Raw genomic sequence first — 18232 nt, forward strand, 5'->3', positions numbered from 1 at the left:
AGGGCAACAAAGTGAGACTCTGTCTCTAAAAAAAAAAAAAAAAAGGATCTGAGAATCCAACCCAGAAGAATAAAGGAAGATTACTGTAAAATTTCAGATACCAATAAAAGATAAAAATAAATAGTAAAACCTTAAAAAATAAGAAGACAAAAAAACAATAAAATATGTTCAGGAAATCTAAACAGACAAGAATATAAGAACTCTGACAATTAAATTTGTGAACTCACCCTAGAAAAAGTGCTGCATACCTCATTGCTGAATATCTCTATGCTCACCTTTGGAGTACTCCCCTTGGGAAGCTATGCCCTGACACCAGTACCTACTTCACCTTCAGAGCAATTTTGGAATTCTTTTTCTGGAATGGCCATCAGAGCTATTGTTGTATTACCCTTGATGTACTGACTGTCATCAGAATGTCTTCCTTTCAAGATTTCCTTTGTCTTAGATTAAAGAAAAAAGTCATTCAGGGCCAGATCAGGTGAGTGTGGAAGGTGTGCCAATACAGTTATTTGTTTACTGGCTAAAAGCTTCCTCACAGATAGTGCCATGTGAACTGGTGCATTATCATGATGCAGGAGCCATGAGTTGTTGGAAAAAACTTCAGGTCATTTTTGCCTAACTTTAGCACTTCCAAATAGTAAACTGGGTTAACTGTCCGGTTGGTACAAATTCATAATGACTAATACCTCTGATATGACAAAAGGTTAACAACATCATTTTGATTCTTGATTTGGACTGATGGAACATTTTTAGTCATGGAGAATTGGGTCACTTCCATTGTGCATTTTGACATTTTATTTCAGGGTCATATTGGTACACCCATGTTTCATCAGCAGTTACGATAACATGACCCAAAACTTGCCTCTCCAAAAGGTCATGGCAAACTTCAACTCTCCTTGCTGTTGTTCATCGGTGAGTGCCTTCAAGACAATTTTTGCACACACTTATCTCATACCAAGATTTTCTTGTTTCTCTATCTGTGTTTACTTGGTCTACTATGCTTCTCACAGTCAGCTGATGATTTTGATGCAATTCAACAAATTTTTGCAATATTTTCATCAGTTCTGCTCATAACTGGCTGCCCTGACCTCTCTTCCTCACATCACTTTCTCTCCCCTTAGAAAAACATTTAATCCATTTGTCTACCATTTTCTTCATGGCATTATCCCCATAAACTTGGACTACAGTGTCCCTGATTTCACTTCCACTCCTGCCAAGTTTAACAAGAAGTTTAATGTTTATTCATTGCTTTACTTCAAGTTCCAACATTCTCACAATGGCACACAAAATAATGAACACCACTCAGCAAGACACCACCAATATGTCGACACAAACACAGCTGTGAGACACTTATACACCAAGGTTATGAAACCTTATGAAACCTGAGTTTCTTGTCCAGTACTGCCAACATAAAGTGCATAGTAGCAAGTTCGCGAACTTAATTGTAAGACCGCATTTATCATTGAAAACTGAGCACAAGAATATATGCTCAAAGTGTTGAAATGCAAATTAAAACCCGAAGTACATACCACGAACACGTCTATTAGAATGACCTAAATTAAAGGAGCTGACTATATCAAGTATTCATGAAGACGTGAAACAACGCAATCCCATACACTACTGGTGGGAGTACGAAATGGCACGACCACTGAAAAAAATATGTTGTCAGTTTGGCAATAAATCTGTAAAAATGCAAATTCCAGATAAATTAAAGAAAGGGAATTTATGGGGCAAGCAGAGCAAGGAAAAATATTTATGGTAAATGTGAATTAAAACAGAAGACATTATTAAGAGCAAAAATAATGGTTGTCGTGAAAAGTACACAGACTCTTAAGTGTTCCCAGAATCTTAAGTTGAAAACTGGTGGCACCAGGGACTAGGAATACGATACTTACCTTCTCTTTTTCTCACTTACCTCATCTATTAAAATGAAAATAATTGAGCAATGAGATTTTTATTTTTAATAAAAATGGAAATGATGAACAGAGAGATTAAAAGTTATTTACATTGAAGCAGTACCTGGAATACTCACATCATCCCTTGGGAAAAGCGATTCTTTTTTTTTTTTTTTTTTTTTTGAGACAGAGCCTCAAGCTGTCCCCCTGGGTAGAGTGCCGAGGCATTACAGCTCACAGCAACCTCCAACTCCTGGGCTCAAGTGAGTCTCTTGCCTCCGCCTCCCAAGTAGCTGGGACCACAGGCGCCCGCCACAACACCCGGCTATTTTTTTTTTGGTTGCAGCTGTCATTGTTGTTTGGCGGGTCCGGGCTGGGGATTCGAACACGCCACCTTAGGTGTACGTGGCTGGCACCTTAGCCGGTTGAGCTATAGGCGCCGAGCTGGGAAAAGCGATTCTTGACCACCTGGTTACCCCTCTCTGTTCTGAGAGTTCCCTGGCTCACCCTTGTCATGACTCTCATCTTATTTTTTCCATCACTATCTTCTGGATTAGATGGTCTCTGTTCCTTAGACTCTGAATTCCTTTTTATTTTATTTGAGGGACAGGGTCTCACTCTGTCACCCAGGCTAGAGTGTAATGGCATGATCGTATAACTCACTGTGACATCAAGCCCCTGGGCTCAAGTGATTCTCCTAACTCAACCTCCCAAATAGCTGGTACTACAGGCATATGCCACCTTGCCCAACTACATTTTTTTTTCTTTTTTGTAGAGACAGGGTCTTGTTGTGTTGCTGAGGCTGGTCTTGAACTTCTGACCTCAAGCAATCCTTCTGCCTTGATGAGTTCTTTGAGAACTCTTATCCTGCGTGAATTATTCCTAGATCCTCAAAGCCTGCCTAGCCCTCAGAGTATGGATCCTAATTCTCAGCTGGTGATTCTCTGATAAGTTTTAGTTGTTAGATTTGGGTTTGTTTTTGTTTTGTTTTGATTTTGAGAGATGATGGCACATGCTCCTCACTTAATCAAGTGTAGCTATTAGTTACTGGAAATGATATATTATAAATGAGAGATCACAGGCTTTGCAAACTTCTGTTCCCTTAGAGGGGGTTGTGCAAGAAAGGATTAACACAGCAGGCCTGGCCCTTGGTTGGCTCCTTGGAGATAATTTCTGAGTCCTTGGAATATTCTGCCTGACAAGAGCATTTTTTCTGCTTCAGACCTTGGGCCAGGCTATGCCAGTGGAGCCAGATAACTTTGTTCTAACAGTGTGCTTTGTCGTGAATGTCTGTTTTCTCTCCAGTGGGCTAGGGTCTCAGTAGCTGAGGTCAGCCACACAAGCTTTGCACGCCTATGTGACTCATAGGAAAATCCCTGAACACTAAGGCTCAGATGAGTTTCCCTGGGTGGTAACACTTGACATGGGCTATAACACCATTGCTTGGAAAATATATAAGCATGGCCCCATGTGACTCCACCGGGAAGGGACACCTGGAATCCTGCACCTCATCTCTCTTGAACTTCACCCCATGTGCCTTCTCCCTCTTCTGATTCTAATCTGTATACTTTCACTTTAATAAACAGTGAGTATAACAGCATCTGAGTTCCATGAATCTAGAACAGGAGTCCTCAAACTACAGCCCGAAGGCCACATGCAGCCCGCCTAGGACATTTATCTGGCCTGTCAGGTGTTTTTGCTGCCACTGCCTGTCCTGCTTAGCAGCCGACTCGTCCCGGGGCCTGCAGTCCAGCCCTCCAACGATCTGAGGGACAGTGAACTGGCCCCCTGTTTAAAAAGTTTGAGGACCCCTGAAAGATCAAGACTGAGGGCTGTCTTAGAGATCTTTGTCACAGAGGGCTTGTGCCCTTTACCCAATCTTTTGTCCAGAAAGTTTCTAATACCTGTGTATTCCCAATTTTTATATTTATAACAAATCTTGGACATCTTGCTACTTTCTCAAATCAGTTCTCAGGCACTGCATTGGCTAATTCACTGAAGTTTCCCCATATAGAGAGAAACTGATGAACAGGCTAAACCTTCAGTAAATACTTTTTGAATAATCACCTCCAATCTGGTTTAGTTCTTAGGTGTGAGGCGTAGATACCATTCAGCTTTGTATCAACAGAATCTAGTATCGTGAAACCAGTGGTCAGTATATACAGAAAGTCCAATAGATCTCTTTTACTCTCAAGAGGCTTCTCTCCTCATTTTGCTCATGCTTCTTGACTACCCCATTCACTGCTGGGGGGCTGTTTGTGTGCCCTTTCTCTGTGTTCCTCCTTTGCACTTCAACTGCTCTTCTGTTTATGTGTTTGTTTGCCCCACTAAAACATGCTATCCCCCGCAGCAAACACTTTACGTCAGTATTGGTATCTCACTTATTCTCTCTTCATAACAATCATTCAGTGTAAATATTATAATTTCTACTTTAGAAATGGGGAAACAGACTCAAAGGATGTATTACCTTTCCCACCATCTCAAGGTATATATTGGAGCCAGGATGGAAACCCATGGCCAGTTCATGTCATAACCTATTATGCAGACAGTGAAGGCAGAACCTGAGTAATTATGCTTCACCAAGTTCCCCTGGTTCCCTTCCCTGTTCTCTATGCAGGTTCTAATCCTTTCAGCCACCTTAACAACCAAGGGATCTCTCATGTATTCAGGGAAAACTGGCAGGCTAAACTGCATTTAGCCTCTTTTTACTTGTACTACAGATTTTTAGTCCTTTGGGATCAGGAAATATTTTTTTTTTTTTGAGACAGAGCCTCAAGCTATCCCCCTGGGTAGAGTGCCATGGCATCATGCTCACAGCAACCTCCAACTCCTGGGCTCAAGCGAGTCTCCTGCCTCAGCCTCCTGCCACAACACCTGGCCATTTTTTGGTTGCAGCCATCACTGTTGAACACGCCACCTTAGGTGTATGTGGCTGGCGCCTTAGCCGCTTGAGCCACAGGCGCCGAGCCAGGAAATATTTTTAAGTCTTTGTAAGAGAGGAAAATAATTGCTATTTTTAATTTTCTGCTATTCCCCCAGCAGGATAGATTCTTAGCAATATTTTTTCAGAACTGTTTTGGGGAATGTGAGGATGCAAATGAGGGCTCAAATATGTAGCCTGCTGTCACTGTCTATAGCAGTGGTTCTCAACCTTCCTAATGCCCCAACCCTTTAATACAGTTCCTCGTGTTGTGGTGACCCCCAACCATAAAATTATTTTCGTTGCTACTTCATAACTGTAATTTTGCTACTGATATGAATAATAATGTAAATATCTGATATGCAAGATGCATTTAGGTGACTCCTGTGAAAGGGTCCTTCGACCCCTAAAGGCGTCACAACCCACAGGTTGAAAACCATTGGTCTATAGCAATAGGGATAGAAGTCTGATACCAGGCAGCTGGAGTGGCTTCTGAGTGAGAGATATGTTTACTGTAAAACCAACAGAGGATTATGTAGAAGAAAAGAAAAAGATCTGTGGCTGCTTTGCCCATCTCTGACTAACTTGGAAGGATAGCTATGTTTGCAGGGGTTGTTGTGGCATTTTCCATGCAGTTTGTGACCCAAGTTCTTAACTGTCTCCCCACAAACTGTTGAAAATGGCTTTATTATTCATTGTAATTTTTGTAACACATTAAAAATAACCATATGATTATGGGAGAATCTTAAAAAATATTTTCTATATCAGAAATTTCATCTGGGACACTGTTTTGTCCAGCCAAAACCTAAGGCTAGAGATGCCCCAAAAGTGGAAGCAGAGTTATCATAAAGGAGGGCCCCAAATCATCTACAGATGGGGCTGCTTGGGATCTCACAGAACCATTAAACACCAGGGCAATCCAAAGCATTTATTAGGAGAACTTACTTACAGAGTGCGCTGCAGCATTGTCACAACAGACAGCTAACAAAGGATGTGCTAGCTATGCATGCCAAAGGTGTAAGGTTATGGAGTTTTATGAGAGAGTTTAAGGAATCTGTTCTGGGCCAGAGCTAGTTTTAGTATTTTGAGGAACAGCCTAAACACCATTGCAGTCCCTGAGAATGTTCAAGACTCCAGATTGCATTCAAGCCCTCAGGGTAAAACATGGAGCTGGTTGGGTCACAGATTGATCAAGGCACCCCGTTCCTTGGTCAGAACAAAAGTGGGATGAACTGGGGGACCTTATATCCATGTGAGTTCTGTGCACCACATTTTAGGATACATTTCTTTCGAGGAAAGAACAAAGCCTCTATGTCAAACAATATTTTATATGTATATACAGAGGGTGCCAAAAATGTATACACATTTTAAGAAAAGAAATACTATATTAAACTTGTAATACTCAAGTCACATTTGACTTCTGCAATTACAAGAGGTGCTCAACATGACTTGTATCATCTTTTGTTATAGATAAATATTCAGTATTACAGTTTCTCAACACTTTGGAAGGCCAAGGTGGTTCACTTGAGGCTAGGAGTTCAAGACCAGCCTGGACAGTAGTCTTTTTTTCCTCTATAAAAATAGAAAAATTAGCCCAAGCGTGGTGGCATGTAACTGCAGTCCTACCTACTTTAGAGGCTGAGGCCAGAGGATCACTTGACTCTAGTAGTTTGAGATTACATTGAGCTATATTCATACCACTGCACTCCAGCCTGAGTGACAAGAATAAGACCCTGTCTCAAAAAAAAATCAAATTATAGCTATAAAGTCATCATATACACTACCAGTTATTCTGCATTCAACACTGAATCCCCAAATCTGATACTTATTGAAGTCACAGTTGATTTTGTTAAAACTCTGTCTCCTCATCTTTGTGAGGATTTAGAAGTCATACATGCACAGAACCTAGCACAAAGAGGTAACTAAGAGATAGTACACACCCAATAAATGTTCTTTATGATAATCCCTGTTATTAGATTTTAAGACTCAATAATTGGAGCTATTGGCATAATTATACTCATTTCTAGGTTTAGTCTACCCATTCCCAGCCATATAGCACAGATCAAAACTATCTAGCAAAATTAATAAACCACTGACATTTAACTTTCTGGGTGCAGAGAGTCATCAGCACAGAAACAGAAGCAGGTAGCTTTCAGGGTGCCCACATTGTTAGAGTCATCTTGCAGAGAAGCTGGACCTTACAAAGTTTGAAGGGATGGGACTTCCCATTGGAGCTACCCCTTTTGTCACTGCCATTTAAATAGGGTCCATAACTAAAAGAGTGGAGAAATCCAGAAACAGTTCATTATGAGAAAGCCTAACTCTACATTCCTTATAGTCTTGCAGAGATTTCAGTTTCAGAAAATAAAAGGTTTTAAATTCCCAGATCATTTTTATGAAGTTAGAGTAATCTTGATATCAAAGTCCAACAAAAGGAGCACATGAAATAAAAGTACAGATAATATAATTCATGAAGATATACATAATGAATCCCTAAAAATCTATTGGGACATATATTACCCATGACCAAATTGCTGGTTTGAATGTAGAAACTTATCAATGTAATTGACCACATTAACAGAATGGAAGGAAAAAATTCTATGGTCATTTCAATAGATGCAGCTATTTTTTAAATTTTAATATGTCATATTTATTAATTTTTAAATTTTAAGAAATGATTTATAGGCCAGGTGCAGTGGCTAGAGTAATCCTAGCACTCTGGGAGGCCAAGGCAGGTGGATAGCCTGAGCTCACAAGTTCAAGACCAGACTGAACAAAAGCAAGACCTCATCTCTACTAAAAATTAAAAAAACTGAGGCAAGAGGATCACTTGAGCCCAAGAGTTTGAGGTTGCTATGAGCTATGACACCACAGCACCCTACCCAGGGCAACAACTTGAGACTCTGTTATATAAAAATGATTTATATAAACCTAGGGATGTCATTGACTCACAGAGCATCTGTATCTATTTATGTACATGTCATTTGACCCATGAATCCCATAAGGAATGTGCACAGGTGACACTAATGTGTTTAGAGCAGTCATTTTATCAACCTGAGTTGACAGTGGTACATATGCTTCAATAGTAGCTGAGATTCTTTACTCTCAAGACCTACCAAGCAGAAAGAATGCACATCAACAACAGGGAAGTAAGATTGCTAAAGAGGGAAATTTATTGCATTACATTTTTTGCCCATATCTGACAAAACAGAAAGAGCACACATAAACAACCTAATTAACCATTTCAAGGAACTGGAAAAAAAAGAGCAATCCGATCCTAAACCTAGCAGAAGAAAAGAAATAACAAAAATTAAATCAGAAATAAATAAAATTGAGAACAAAAGAATCACTCAGAAAATTAAAACAAAAAGTTGGTTCTTTGAAAAGATAAACAAGGCTCGGTACCTGTGGCTCAAGTGGCTAAGGCGCTAGCCACATACACCTAAGTTGGTGGGTTCGAATCCAGCCTGGGCCTGCCAAACAACAATGATGGCTGCAACCATGGCCGGGTGTTGTGGTGGGCACCTGTGGTCCCAGCTAGTTCGGAGGTGGAGGCAGGAGACTCACTTGAGCCCAGGAGTTGGAGGTTGCTGTGAGCTGTGATGCCACAGCACTCTACCCAGGGGGACAGCTTGAGGCTCTGTCTCAAAAGAAAAAAAAAAGATAAACAAAATTGATAAACTTTTGGCTAGATTAACTAGAAACAGAAAAGATCTTTAATAACCTCTATCAGAAACAAAAAAGGGTAAATAACAGATACCATAGAGACACAAAGATCATCTCTGATTACTACAGAAAACTCAATGCCCAGAAATTTGACATATTCCAATTCCAATACCTTGAATCACACAGACTTCCTAGACTTAACTAGGAAGAAATAGATTTCTTCAACAGACCACTATCAAGCACTGAAATTGAAAAAAAAAATTTAAAAAGCTCCCAACAACAACAACAACAACAACAAAAAGCCCTGGACCAGACAGCTTCCCACCAGAAATCTATCAAACCTTGAAAGAGCTTGTACCTATACTGCAGAACCTATTCTAAAACACTGAGAAGGAACCCTCACCAACATGTTCTACAAAGCAAATATCACCCTGATACTAAAACCACGAAAAGACCCAACAGAAAGAAAAAAAAACAGACTAATCTCACTAATGAATGTTGATACAAAAATACTCAATAAAATCCTAGCAAATAAAATATGGCCATATATCAAAAAATATATACATCATGATCCATGATTGGCTTTATCCCAAGGATGCAAGGCTGGTTTAACATATGCAAATCTACAAATCTAATTTACTGCATAAATATAAACAAAAACGAAGACCTTATCATCCTCTCAATAGATGCAGAAAAAGCATTTGAAAAAATTCAGCATCCTTTTTTGATCAGAACACCTAAGAAATCAGGCATACATGGCACATTTCTTAAGTTGATAGAAGCCATCTATGACAAACCCACAGCCAGTGTCATACTGAGTGGAATAAAACTGACAACATTCCCACTTAGAAGTAGAACAAGACAAGGATGTGTACTACTGCCACTGCTATTCAGCATAATACTGGAAGTTCTACCCATGAGAAGGATATCATGGGCAAAAGGATATTAAGGCCATTCAAATGGGGTCAGAGGAGGTTAAACTCGCTCTTTGTCAATGATATAATCTTACGCTTAGAAAACCCTAGAGACTCAACAGCAAGACTTCTGGAAGTGATCAAGAAACAGTAACATTGCAGAGTGTAAAATTGATGTCCACAAATCAGTAGCCTTTGTATATACCAATAACAGTCAAGTTGAGAAGCAAATCAAGGACACAATACCCTTCACAGTAGCTTCAAAGAAAATGAAATACCTGGGAATATATCTAACAAAGGAGGTGAAAGATGTCTACACAGAGAATTATGAAACTCTAAAAAAAGAAATAGCAGGAGACATTAATGAATGGAAGAATATACCATGCTCTTGGCTGGGAAGAGTTAACACTATCAAAATGTCTATACTACCCAAAGCAATCAACAGATTTAAAGAAATCCCCATTAAAATACCAACATCATACTTTGAAGAACTAGAAAACACAGTTCTTCATTTTGTATGGAACCAGAAAAAAAAAACAAACAAACAGTATAGCCAAGACTATACCTAGGAATAAAAACAAAGCCAGAGGCATCACTCTGCCAGACTTCAAGTTATTCTACAAGTCCACAGTAACCAAAGTAGCATGATATTGGCACAAAAATAGAGACATAGATCTATGGAATAGAATATAAAACCTAGGGATGAAACCAGCTTCTTATTATCATCTGCTTTTCAATAAACCAAACAAGAGCATACAGTGAGGAAAAGAATCTGTGTTCAATAAATGGTGCTGGGAGAACTGGATAACCACATGTAAAAGACTGAAACGTGACCCACAGCTCTCATTATTTACAAAAATTGACTCATGATGGATAAAAGATTTAAATCTAACACACAAAATGATAAAAATCCTAGAAGAAAGTGTGAGAAAAACTCCAGATGGTATCAGCTTGGGAAAGATTTTATGAGGAAGACTCCATTGGCAATGGCAACAAAAAATAAGTAAATGGGACTTAATTAAGCTAAAAATCTTCTGCACAGGGAAGGACATAATTACAGATAACAAAGACACACAAACAGATAACCTTCAAAATGTGAAAATATATTTGCATGTAACAAATCTAACAAAGGGTTGATAACTAGAATCTACAGAAAATTCAAATTAATGAATAGAAAAAGAGCAAACTATCCCATCTGTCACTAGGTAAGAGACATGAACAGAAACTTCTCCAAAGACGACAAATGGCCAACATGTGAAAAAATGTTCATGATCCCTAATCATCAGAGAAATGCAAATCAAAACCATCCTGAGATATCACCTAACTCCAGAGAGATTCGTCCACATCACAAAGTCCCAAATCTGCAGATGCTGGCATGAATGTAGAGAGAAGGGAACACTTTTGCACTGCTGGTGGGATTGCAAACTAATATAACCCCTACGGAAAAAAAATATAGAGAATTCTCAAAGAAATAAAAGTTGACCTTCCAATTGATTCTGCAACCCCATTAGTAGGTATCTACCCAGGCTCAGTGAGTAGGGCACTGGCCCCATATACCGAGAGTGGTGGGTTCAAACCTGGCCCCAGCCAACTAGGAATATAATGGAACAACTTTACTCTGATGAAGTTTATCTACATAATAAAAGTAAACATCCTTAAAAATTTCCCTTTTCTGGAATACTTTTATACTGCTGGTGGGACTGCAAACTAATACAATCCCTTTTTGGAAGTATGGAGAACCCTCCGAGAACTCAAGCTAGACCTCCCATTTGATCCTGCAATCCCATTACTGGGCATCTACCCAGAAGGAAAAAAATCCTTTTATTATCAGGACACTTGCCCTAGACTGTTTACTGCAGCTCAATTTACAATTGCCAAAATGTGGAAACAGCCTAAATGCCCACCAACCCAGGAATGGATTAACAAGCTGTGGTATATGTATACCATGGAATACTATTCAGCCATTAAAAAAATGTTCTTCTGAGCAAAGTATCACAAGAATGGAAGAAAAAGTATTCAATGTACACACTGCTATTATGAAATTAATTTATACCTTTTATATGAAAGCTATAACCTAATAACAGCCTAAGAATACAGAGAGGGGGGAGGGAGAGGGGAGGGGGGAATGGGTGGAGGGAGGAGGATTGGAGGGATCACTTCTAAGGTTTATCTTACAAGGGTACAAGTGAACCTTTCTAAGAGTAGAATATGAACGTTTTGGCACAATAACTAGGTAAATGACATGAAGGCTATGTTAACCAGTTTGATGAAATGTTTCAAATTGTATGTGAAAACACCACACTGTACCTCAGAAGTGCATTAATGTACATGGTTACATTCAACAAAAAAAATAAAAATAAAAAAATGGACATTTTACAGCCTTGGTATTAACATGGATGCAAGTGGAACACATTATTCTTAGTAAAGCATCACAAGAACAGAAAAGCATGAATCCTGTGTACTCAATTTTGACATGAGGACAATTAATGACACGGTGGGGTAGAGGAAGGGGAGAAGAGAGAGAGAGGAGGGAGGGGTGGGGAAGGGAATAGCAGAGAGAGGGAAGGAGGGAGGGGGTGGGGTCTTGGTGTGTGCCACACCTTTTGGGGGCAGGACATGATTGTAAGAGGGACTTTACCTAACAAATGCAATCAGTGAAACCTGGTTTCTTGTACCCTCAATGAATCCCCAGCAATAAATTAAAAAAAAAAAAAAGGTGGACTCTGTTCCTAGCTGGGGTATGGAAGACTCATGTGCTTTAGGACCAAGCCATAAACTTATAAAGTCGAAATTAAGAAGCTAACTCAGTGCCTGTGGCTCAAAGGAGTAGGATGCTGACCCCATATGCCAGAGGTGGTGGGTTCAAGCCCAGCCCTGGGCTTGACTCCCCCCTCAAAAAAAAAAGGAGCTAACTCAAAATTTTGCCCAGTCTTGCTGAGATGACTTACATATGAGGTTAGGATTGAGGGGCAGTGGTGAGAAGTGGGTAGGAGGAGTATAGATGATTTAGCAGTCACCCTGAGCAGATGAGTTTTAGACCTGTGTTATGGGTATGTGGTTTCATTGAACTGTTCTCTTTACTTTCATGTGTGTTTAAAATTTTCTGTAATAAAAAATGAGGAAGATATAAAAAAAATTTCCCTTTTCTGATCAAGGATGTCCACTATCACCAGTTCTAGGCAACACTGCAGTGGGTCTGCTCTAAGTCATTAATTAGAAATGGAAAGGTGTTTAAAATGAAACATTATAAAAGGTGTCCATGTAACAAAAACATTCATACCCCCTTAATATTTTGAAATAAAAGTGTTTAGGCTCAGTGCCCGTAGCACAGTGGTTACGGCACCAGCCACATACACTGAGGCTGGCAGATTTGAACCTGGCCTGGGCCAGCCAAACACCAATAACAAATGCAACAAAAAATAGATGGGGGTTGTAGCAGGCACCTGTAGTCCCAGCTACTTGGGAAGCTGAGGCAAGAGAATCCCTTAAGCCCAAGAGTTGGAGGTTGCTGTGAGCTGTGATGCCGTATCACTCTATTGAGGACAACATAGTGAGACTCTCTCTCAAAAAAAAAAGTGTTTAAAATGGTGAAACAAAATTGTTCTTATTCAAAGATATGTCTGTATATGCTGAAATTTGAAAAGAAAAATAGAGAAAATTGGGCCAGGCTCTGTGGCTCATACCTGTGATCCCAGCAGGCAGGAAGCAGAAGCAGGTGGACTGCCTGAGCTCACAGGTTCAGACAAGCCTGAGCAAGAGCAAAGACCTCATCTTTAAAAATAGCCAGGCGTTGTGGCAGATGCCTGTAATCCCAGCTACTTGGGAGGCTGAGGCAAGAGAATCACTTGAGCCCAAGAGCTTGAGGTTGCTGAGAGCTATGATACCATGACACTCTACCAAGGGCAACAAAGTGAGATTCTGTCTCAAAAAAAAAAAAAAAAGGAACAAAAAAAAATTGAAAAGGATATAGCAACAAACTTTTAGATTTATTAAGTATATTTAGCAAGATACCTGGATAGAAAACCAATATATAAAAATGTCTCTATATACCAACTCGAACAGAATTTAAGATTTCAAAAATATACATATTTCTTTTTCTGTTTTTTGAGACAGAGCCTCAAGCTGTCACCCTGGGTAGAGTGCCGTAGCATCACAGCTCACAGCAACCTCCAACTCCTGGGCTCAAGCAATTCTCCTGCCTCCGCCTCCCAAGTAGCTGGGACCACAGGCGCCTGCCACAACGCCCAGCTATATTTTGGTTGTAGTCGTCATTGTTGTTTGGCGGGCCCAGGCTGGATTCAAACCCACCAGCTCAGGTGTATGTGGCTGGCACCTTAGCCGCTTGAGTCACAGGTGCCAAGCCAAAAATATACATATTTCAAAGCATCAAATACCTGGGAATAATGTAACAAAAGATGCAAGACTTCTTTGGGAAAAACTGTGAAATTTTATTGAAATAGTTTTAATAAATTTCCAATGTAAGAACAGTCTGCATTCATCATTTCAGTTTGTCTTCAGTTTGTCTTCATTTTAAGTCTATGGTTGCCCTTCACCTATAAAACAAAACATGGTTGAAAACATTACTTAGTAGACAGAACTTTATTCTGATAATACTAAAGAAATACAAAGGATCTGAATAACAGGCATTCGGGTTTCCACACAGAATAACAAACATCAGGAGGGGTGAGGTGGTTCATGCCTATAATCCTAGAACTCTGGGAAGCTGAGGCTGGTGGATGGCCTGAACTCAGGAGTTCAAGACCAGCCTCAGCTAGAGTGAAACCCCCATCTCTAAAAACAGCCAGGCTATTAGCAGCTACTTAGGAGGCTGAGGCAAGAGGATCACTTGAACCCAAGAATTTGAGGTTGCTATGGGCTATGATGCCACAGCACTCTACTGAGGATGACAACATGAGACTCTGTCTCAAAAAAAAAGTTGGTGGCACCTGTAGCTCAGTGGAGAGAGCACCGGCCACATACACCAAGGTTGGTGGGTTCAAATCCAGCCCGGGCCAGCTAAAACAACAATGACAACTGCAAGAAAAAAATAGCCAGGCACTGTGGCTGGTGCATGTAGTCCCAGCTACTTGGAAGGCTGAGGCAAGAAAATCACTTAAGCCCAAGAGTTTGAGGTTGCTGTGAGCTGTGACACCATAGCACTCTACCCAGGACAATTGAGACTCTGTCTCAAAAACAAACAAACAAACAAAAAAAAACAGAGTGTTTTCTCATTTTCTTAGTGGCAATGAAATCTGCTGAAATCTACATCTGAATCTACAAATTCAGATGTTGTAATGTGACTAGGGCCAGCATCTGATAATTTATGATAAACCAATCATGCAAAACAGAAGATCTCTGTATCCTATATGTTATACTCAACAAAACCAAGAGTATGAAAAACTGAGAACTGAAAATGATTTTAGAATATTTGACTTTAACTATTTTTTAAGAGAAAAGACAGGTTTAGAAGGGATTCACCTAGACTCTCTCACAAATTATGTAAAAGCTGATATTAGAACTTACTTTAGTGCTTCAGCATATTTTATGCAAACTGATACATGTTACAAATGTATTATGGATTTGTTAAATGCAAACCTTTATAAAAAATCTGAGAATTATTAGCTATTTGTTCAAGGACTTATACTCAAAAATAATAATATGCTTTCATACTTTATAATTCAACCTGGCTTTTGTTCAATTTATTTCTGTCCCTGATAGTCTATAAGTCAGGCATTTGGGGTCTTAACTACATTTCAAATAATCTTTATACATAAACTCTATTATTAAAATAGTAGTAATATTACCTCTGTTTCACTAAAAACACAATATTGTGGAAGAAGACACTCTAGAATTTACATGCTTAATGAATTACCTACCTGCTTCCAGTTGTTTAATGTGCTCGGGACTCAGAGGCTGCTTTCCCTTGACATCAGGACCATCTCCACGCTCATGCCCAGTCTTGGGCTCAACTAGTTCCTGGATGGCAGGTTGCGGCTCAGGCCCTTACAAATAAAAATATTATCAATTTAAGCAATAAAACATGAAATATGAATAAACAGTATTCATGCCCTCGATGTCATTAAAGCCACAGGCTAGTATGGTAATAAAGGTATTGCATAAGAATCTCAAGAACACTATTTCAGGAGTCTATTGTCAGAAAACCGGAAAGCAGTGTTTTCCAAATATTACTTACTCTTCCTTTCCCAAGACTACCTTCAGACAACTTTGTTGCCCCCTTTGCACTTAACTTATTGTACCTGTAATTGTCCTTGTCACATTAAATGACTTATCTGCTTAAGTCTCTCCAACTCCAGACTAAAATCCTGTCTCTCATTAGCACTAAGACTCCTAGCACCTAGAATGCTAAGTATGCTAATACTAATGGCTTAAGCAAGCACCAATAAATGCATAGTGAAAAAATCTTTTAAGAATAAAACTGGTCTGGGCTCAGCACCTATAGTTCAAGTGGCTAAGGCACCAGCCACATACACGAGAGCTGGCGGGTTTGAATCCAGCCTGGGCCTGCCAAACAACAATGACAACTACAACCAAAAAATAGTTGGGTGTTGTGGCAGGCGCCTATAGTCCCAGCTACTTGGGAGGCTGAGGCAAGAGAATCACTTAAGCCCAGGAGTTGGAGGAAGCTGGGAGCTATGATGCCACGGCACACGGCACTTTACCCAGGGTGACAGCTTGAGGCTCTGTCTCAAAAGTTAAAAAAAAAAAAAGAGCAGTTGCAATGTTGGGAGCGAGGTAGGGAAATTTATCCTCTTAGGGGAGGGCAGGCTAGAGGTGTTATGTAAGGCTGGGGTCTGGCCACTAGATTCACACGCTGGGAGCTGTGATGCCACGACACTATTCAGGGCAACAGCTTAAGGCTCTGTCTCAAAAAAAATTTTAAATAAAAATAAAAATAAATAAAATAGGCTTGGTGCCTGTGGCTCAAGTGGCTAAGGCGCCAGCCACATACACCTAAGGTGGCGGGTTCGAATCCAGCCTGGGCCCGTCAAACAACAATGCCGGCTGCAATCAAAAAATAGCCTGGCGTTGTGGGGGGCACCTGTGGTCCCAGCTACTTGGGAGGCTGAGGCAGTAGACTTGCTTGAGCCCAGGAGTTGGAGGTTGCTATGAGCTGTAATGCTATGGCACTCCACCCAGGGCGACAGCTTGAGGCTCTGTCTCAAATAAATAAATAAATAAATAAAATAAAACTGGTTGGTCCTCCTAAAAAAAAATGCCAGTGTCAGCCAGCCATGGTGATTCATGCCTATAATCCTAGCACTCTGGGAAGCTCAGATGGGTGGATCTCTTGAGTTTGAGACCAGCCTGAGAAACAGACCCCATCTCTACTAAAAATAGAAAAATTAGCTGGGCGCTGTAAAGGGCTCCTGTAGTCCCAGCTTCTTGAGAGGCTGAGGCAGGAGTAGCTCTTAAGCCCAAGCAACTGAGATTGCTGTGAGCTATGATCACGTCATGGTACTCTACTCATGGTGACAGAATAAGACTATGTCTCAAAAACAAAAAAAAAAAATTCCACTGTCATGAATGACAAAGAAAAATCAAGGAACTATTCCAAATTAAGAGACTAAATAGACAACTACATGTAATGCATCCTGGACTGGAGTCTGGATCAAAAAAAAAATTATAAAGGAAATTATCTAAACAACTGGAGAAATTTAAATATAGACCGTATAGTAAATGACTATGCTTTCTAATTGTTAAATTTCCTAATTTTGGCCAGGCCCAGGGGCTCACACCTATAATCCTACCACTCTGGGAGGCTAAGGCAGGAGGATCAATTGAGGTCAGGAGTTTGAGACAAGCCCAACCAAGACCAAGACCTTTTCTCTACTAAAAATAGAAAAACTTAGCAAGGTGTGGTGGCACCCACCTGAGGTCCCAGCTACTCAGGAGACTGAGGCAGGAGGTGGGCTCGAGCCAGGGTAACAGAGAGAGATCTCGTCTTAAAAAAAAAAAAAAAAAAAAAACAACTCCTGGCCAGGCATGGTGGCTCATGCCTATAATCCCTAGCACACTGGGAGGCCAAGGAGGGTGTATCACCTGAGCTCAGCAGTTCAAGACCAGCCTAAGCAAAAGCAAGACTCCATCTTTAAAACACTAGCTGGGCAGCTCAGCACCCGTCGTAGCACAGTGGTTACAGCACCAGCCACATACACGCAGGCTGGTGGGTTTGAACCAGGCCTGGGCCAGCTAGCAACAATGACAACTAGGGCATTGTGGCGGGCACCTGTAGCCCCAGCTACTTGGGAGGCTGAGGCAAGAGAATTGCTTAAGCCCAAGAATTTGAGGTTGCTGTGAGCTATAACACAACAGCACTCTACTGAGGACAACATAGTGAAACTCTGTGGCAGATGTCTGTAGTCCCAGCTACTCAGGAGGCTGAGGCAAGAGGATCTCTTGAGCCCACGAGTTTCAGGCTGTTGTCAGCTATGGCGCCATAGTACTCTACTTAGGGTGATAGATACAGTAGGCCTCTGTCTCAAAAAAAAAAAAAAAATTCCTGACTTTGATCATAGTACAGTGATTATCCAAGGGAATAACTTTTTATTTGTTCTTAGGATATACGCACACTGACATACTTAGAATAAAGGACAACATTACCTGAAACAGTTGGGCATTAATCATTATGTAATATCAGTGTATGTGTTATTGTGTGTATAAAGGAGGAATGGGAGGAAGGGAGTGAGAAAAAAGATATGAAGCCAATGTAGCAAAAGCTATTAAAAATTGGTGACTCAGCTCAGCGCCTGTGGCTCAGGCGGCTAAGGCGCCAGCCACATACACCTAAGGTGGTGGGTCTGAATCCAGCCCGGGCC

At 40.4% G+C, this 18232-nt stretch overlaps 1 protein-coding gene across 1 annotated transcript in view; it reads right to left on the reverse strand.

The window, feature by feature from the left end:
• Window positions 1-18232, reverse strand: part of PAGE1 (PAGE family member 1) — a 23593-nt gene that overhangs the window by 1997 nt on the left and 3364 nt on the right. The window contains exon 2 of the mRNA XM_023519040.1: window positions 15272-15397. Coding sequence (XP_023374808.1) covers window positions 15272-15397 — 126 coding nt within the window. The remainder of the gene's footprint in view (window positions 1-15271; window positions 15398-18232) is intronic.

The sequence above is a fragment of the Otolemur garnettii genome, unplaced genomic scaffold, assembly GCF_000181295.1.
Source record: "Otolemur garnettii isolate 467f Iridium unplaced genomic scaffold, OtoGar3 scaffold00153, whole genome shotgun sequence".
In the NCBI taxonomy this organism is placed as follows: domain Eukaryota; kingdom Metazoa; phylum Chordata; class Mammalia; order Primates; family Galagidae; genus Otolemur; species Otolemur garnettii.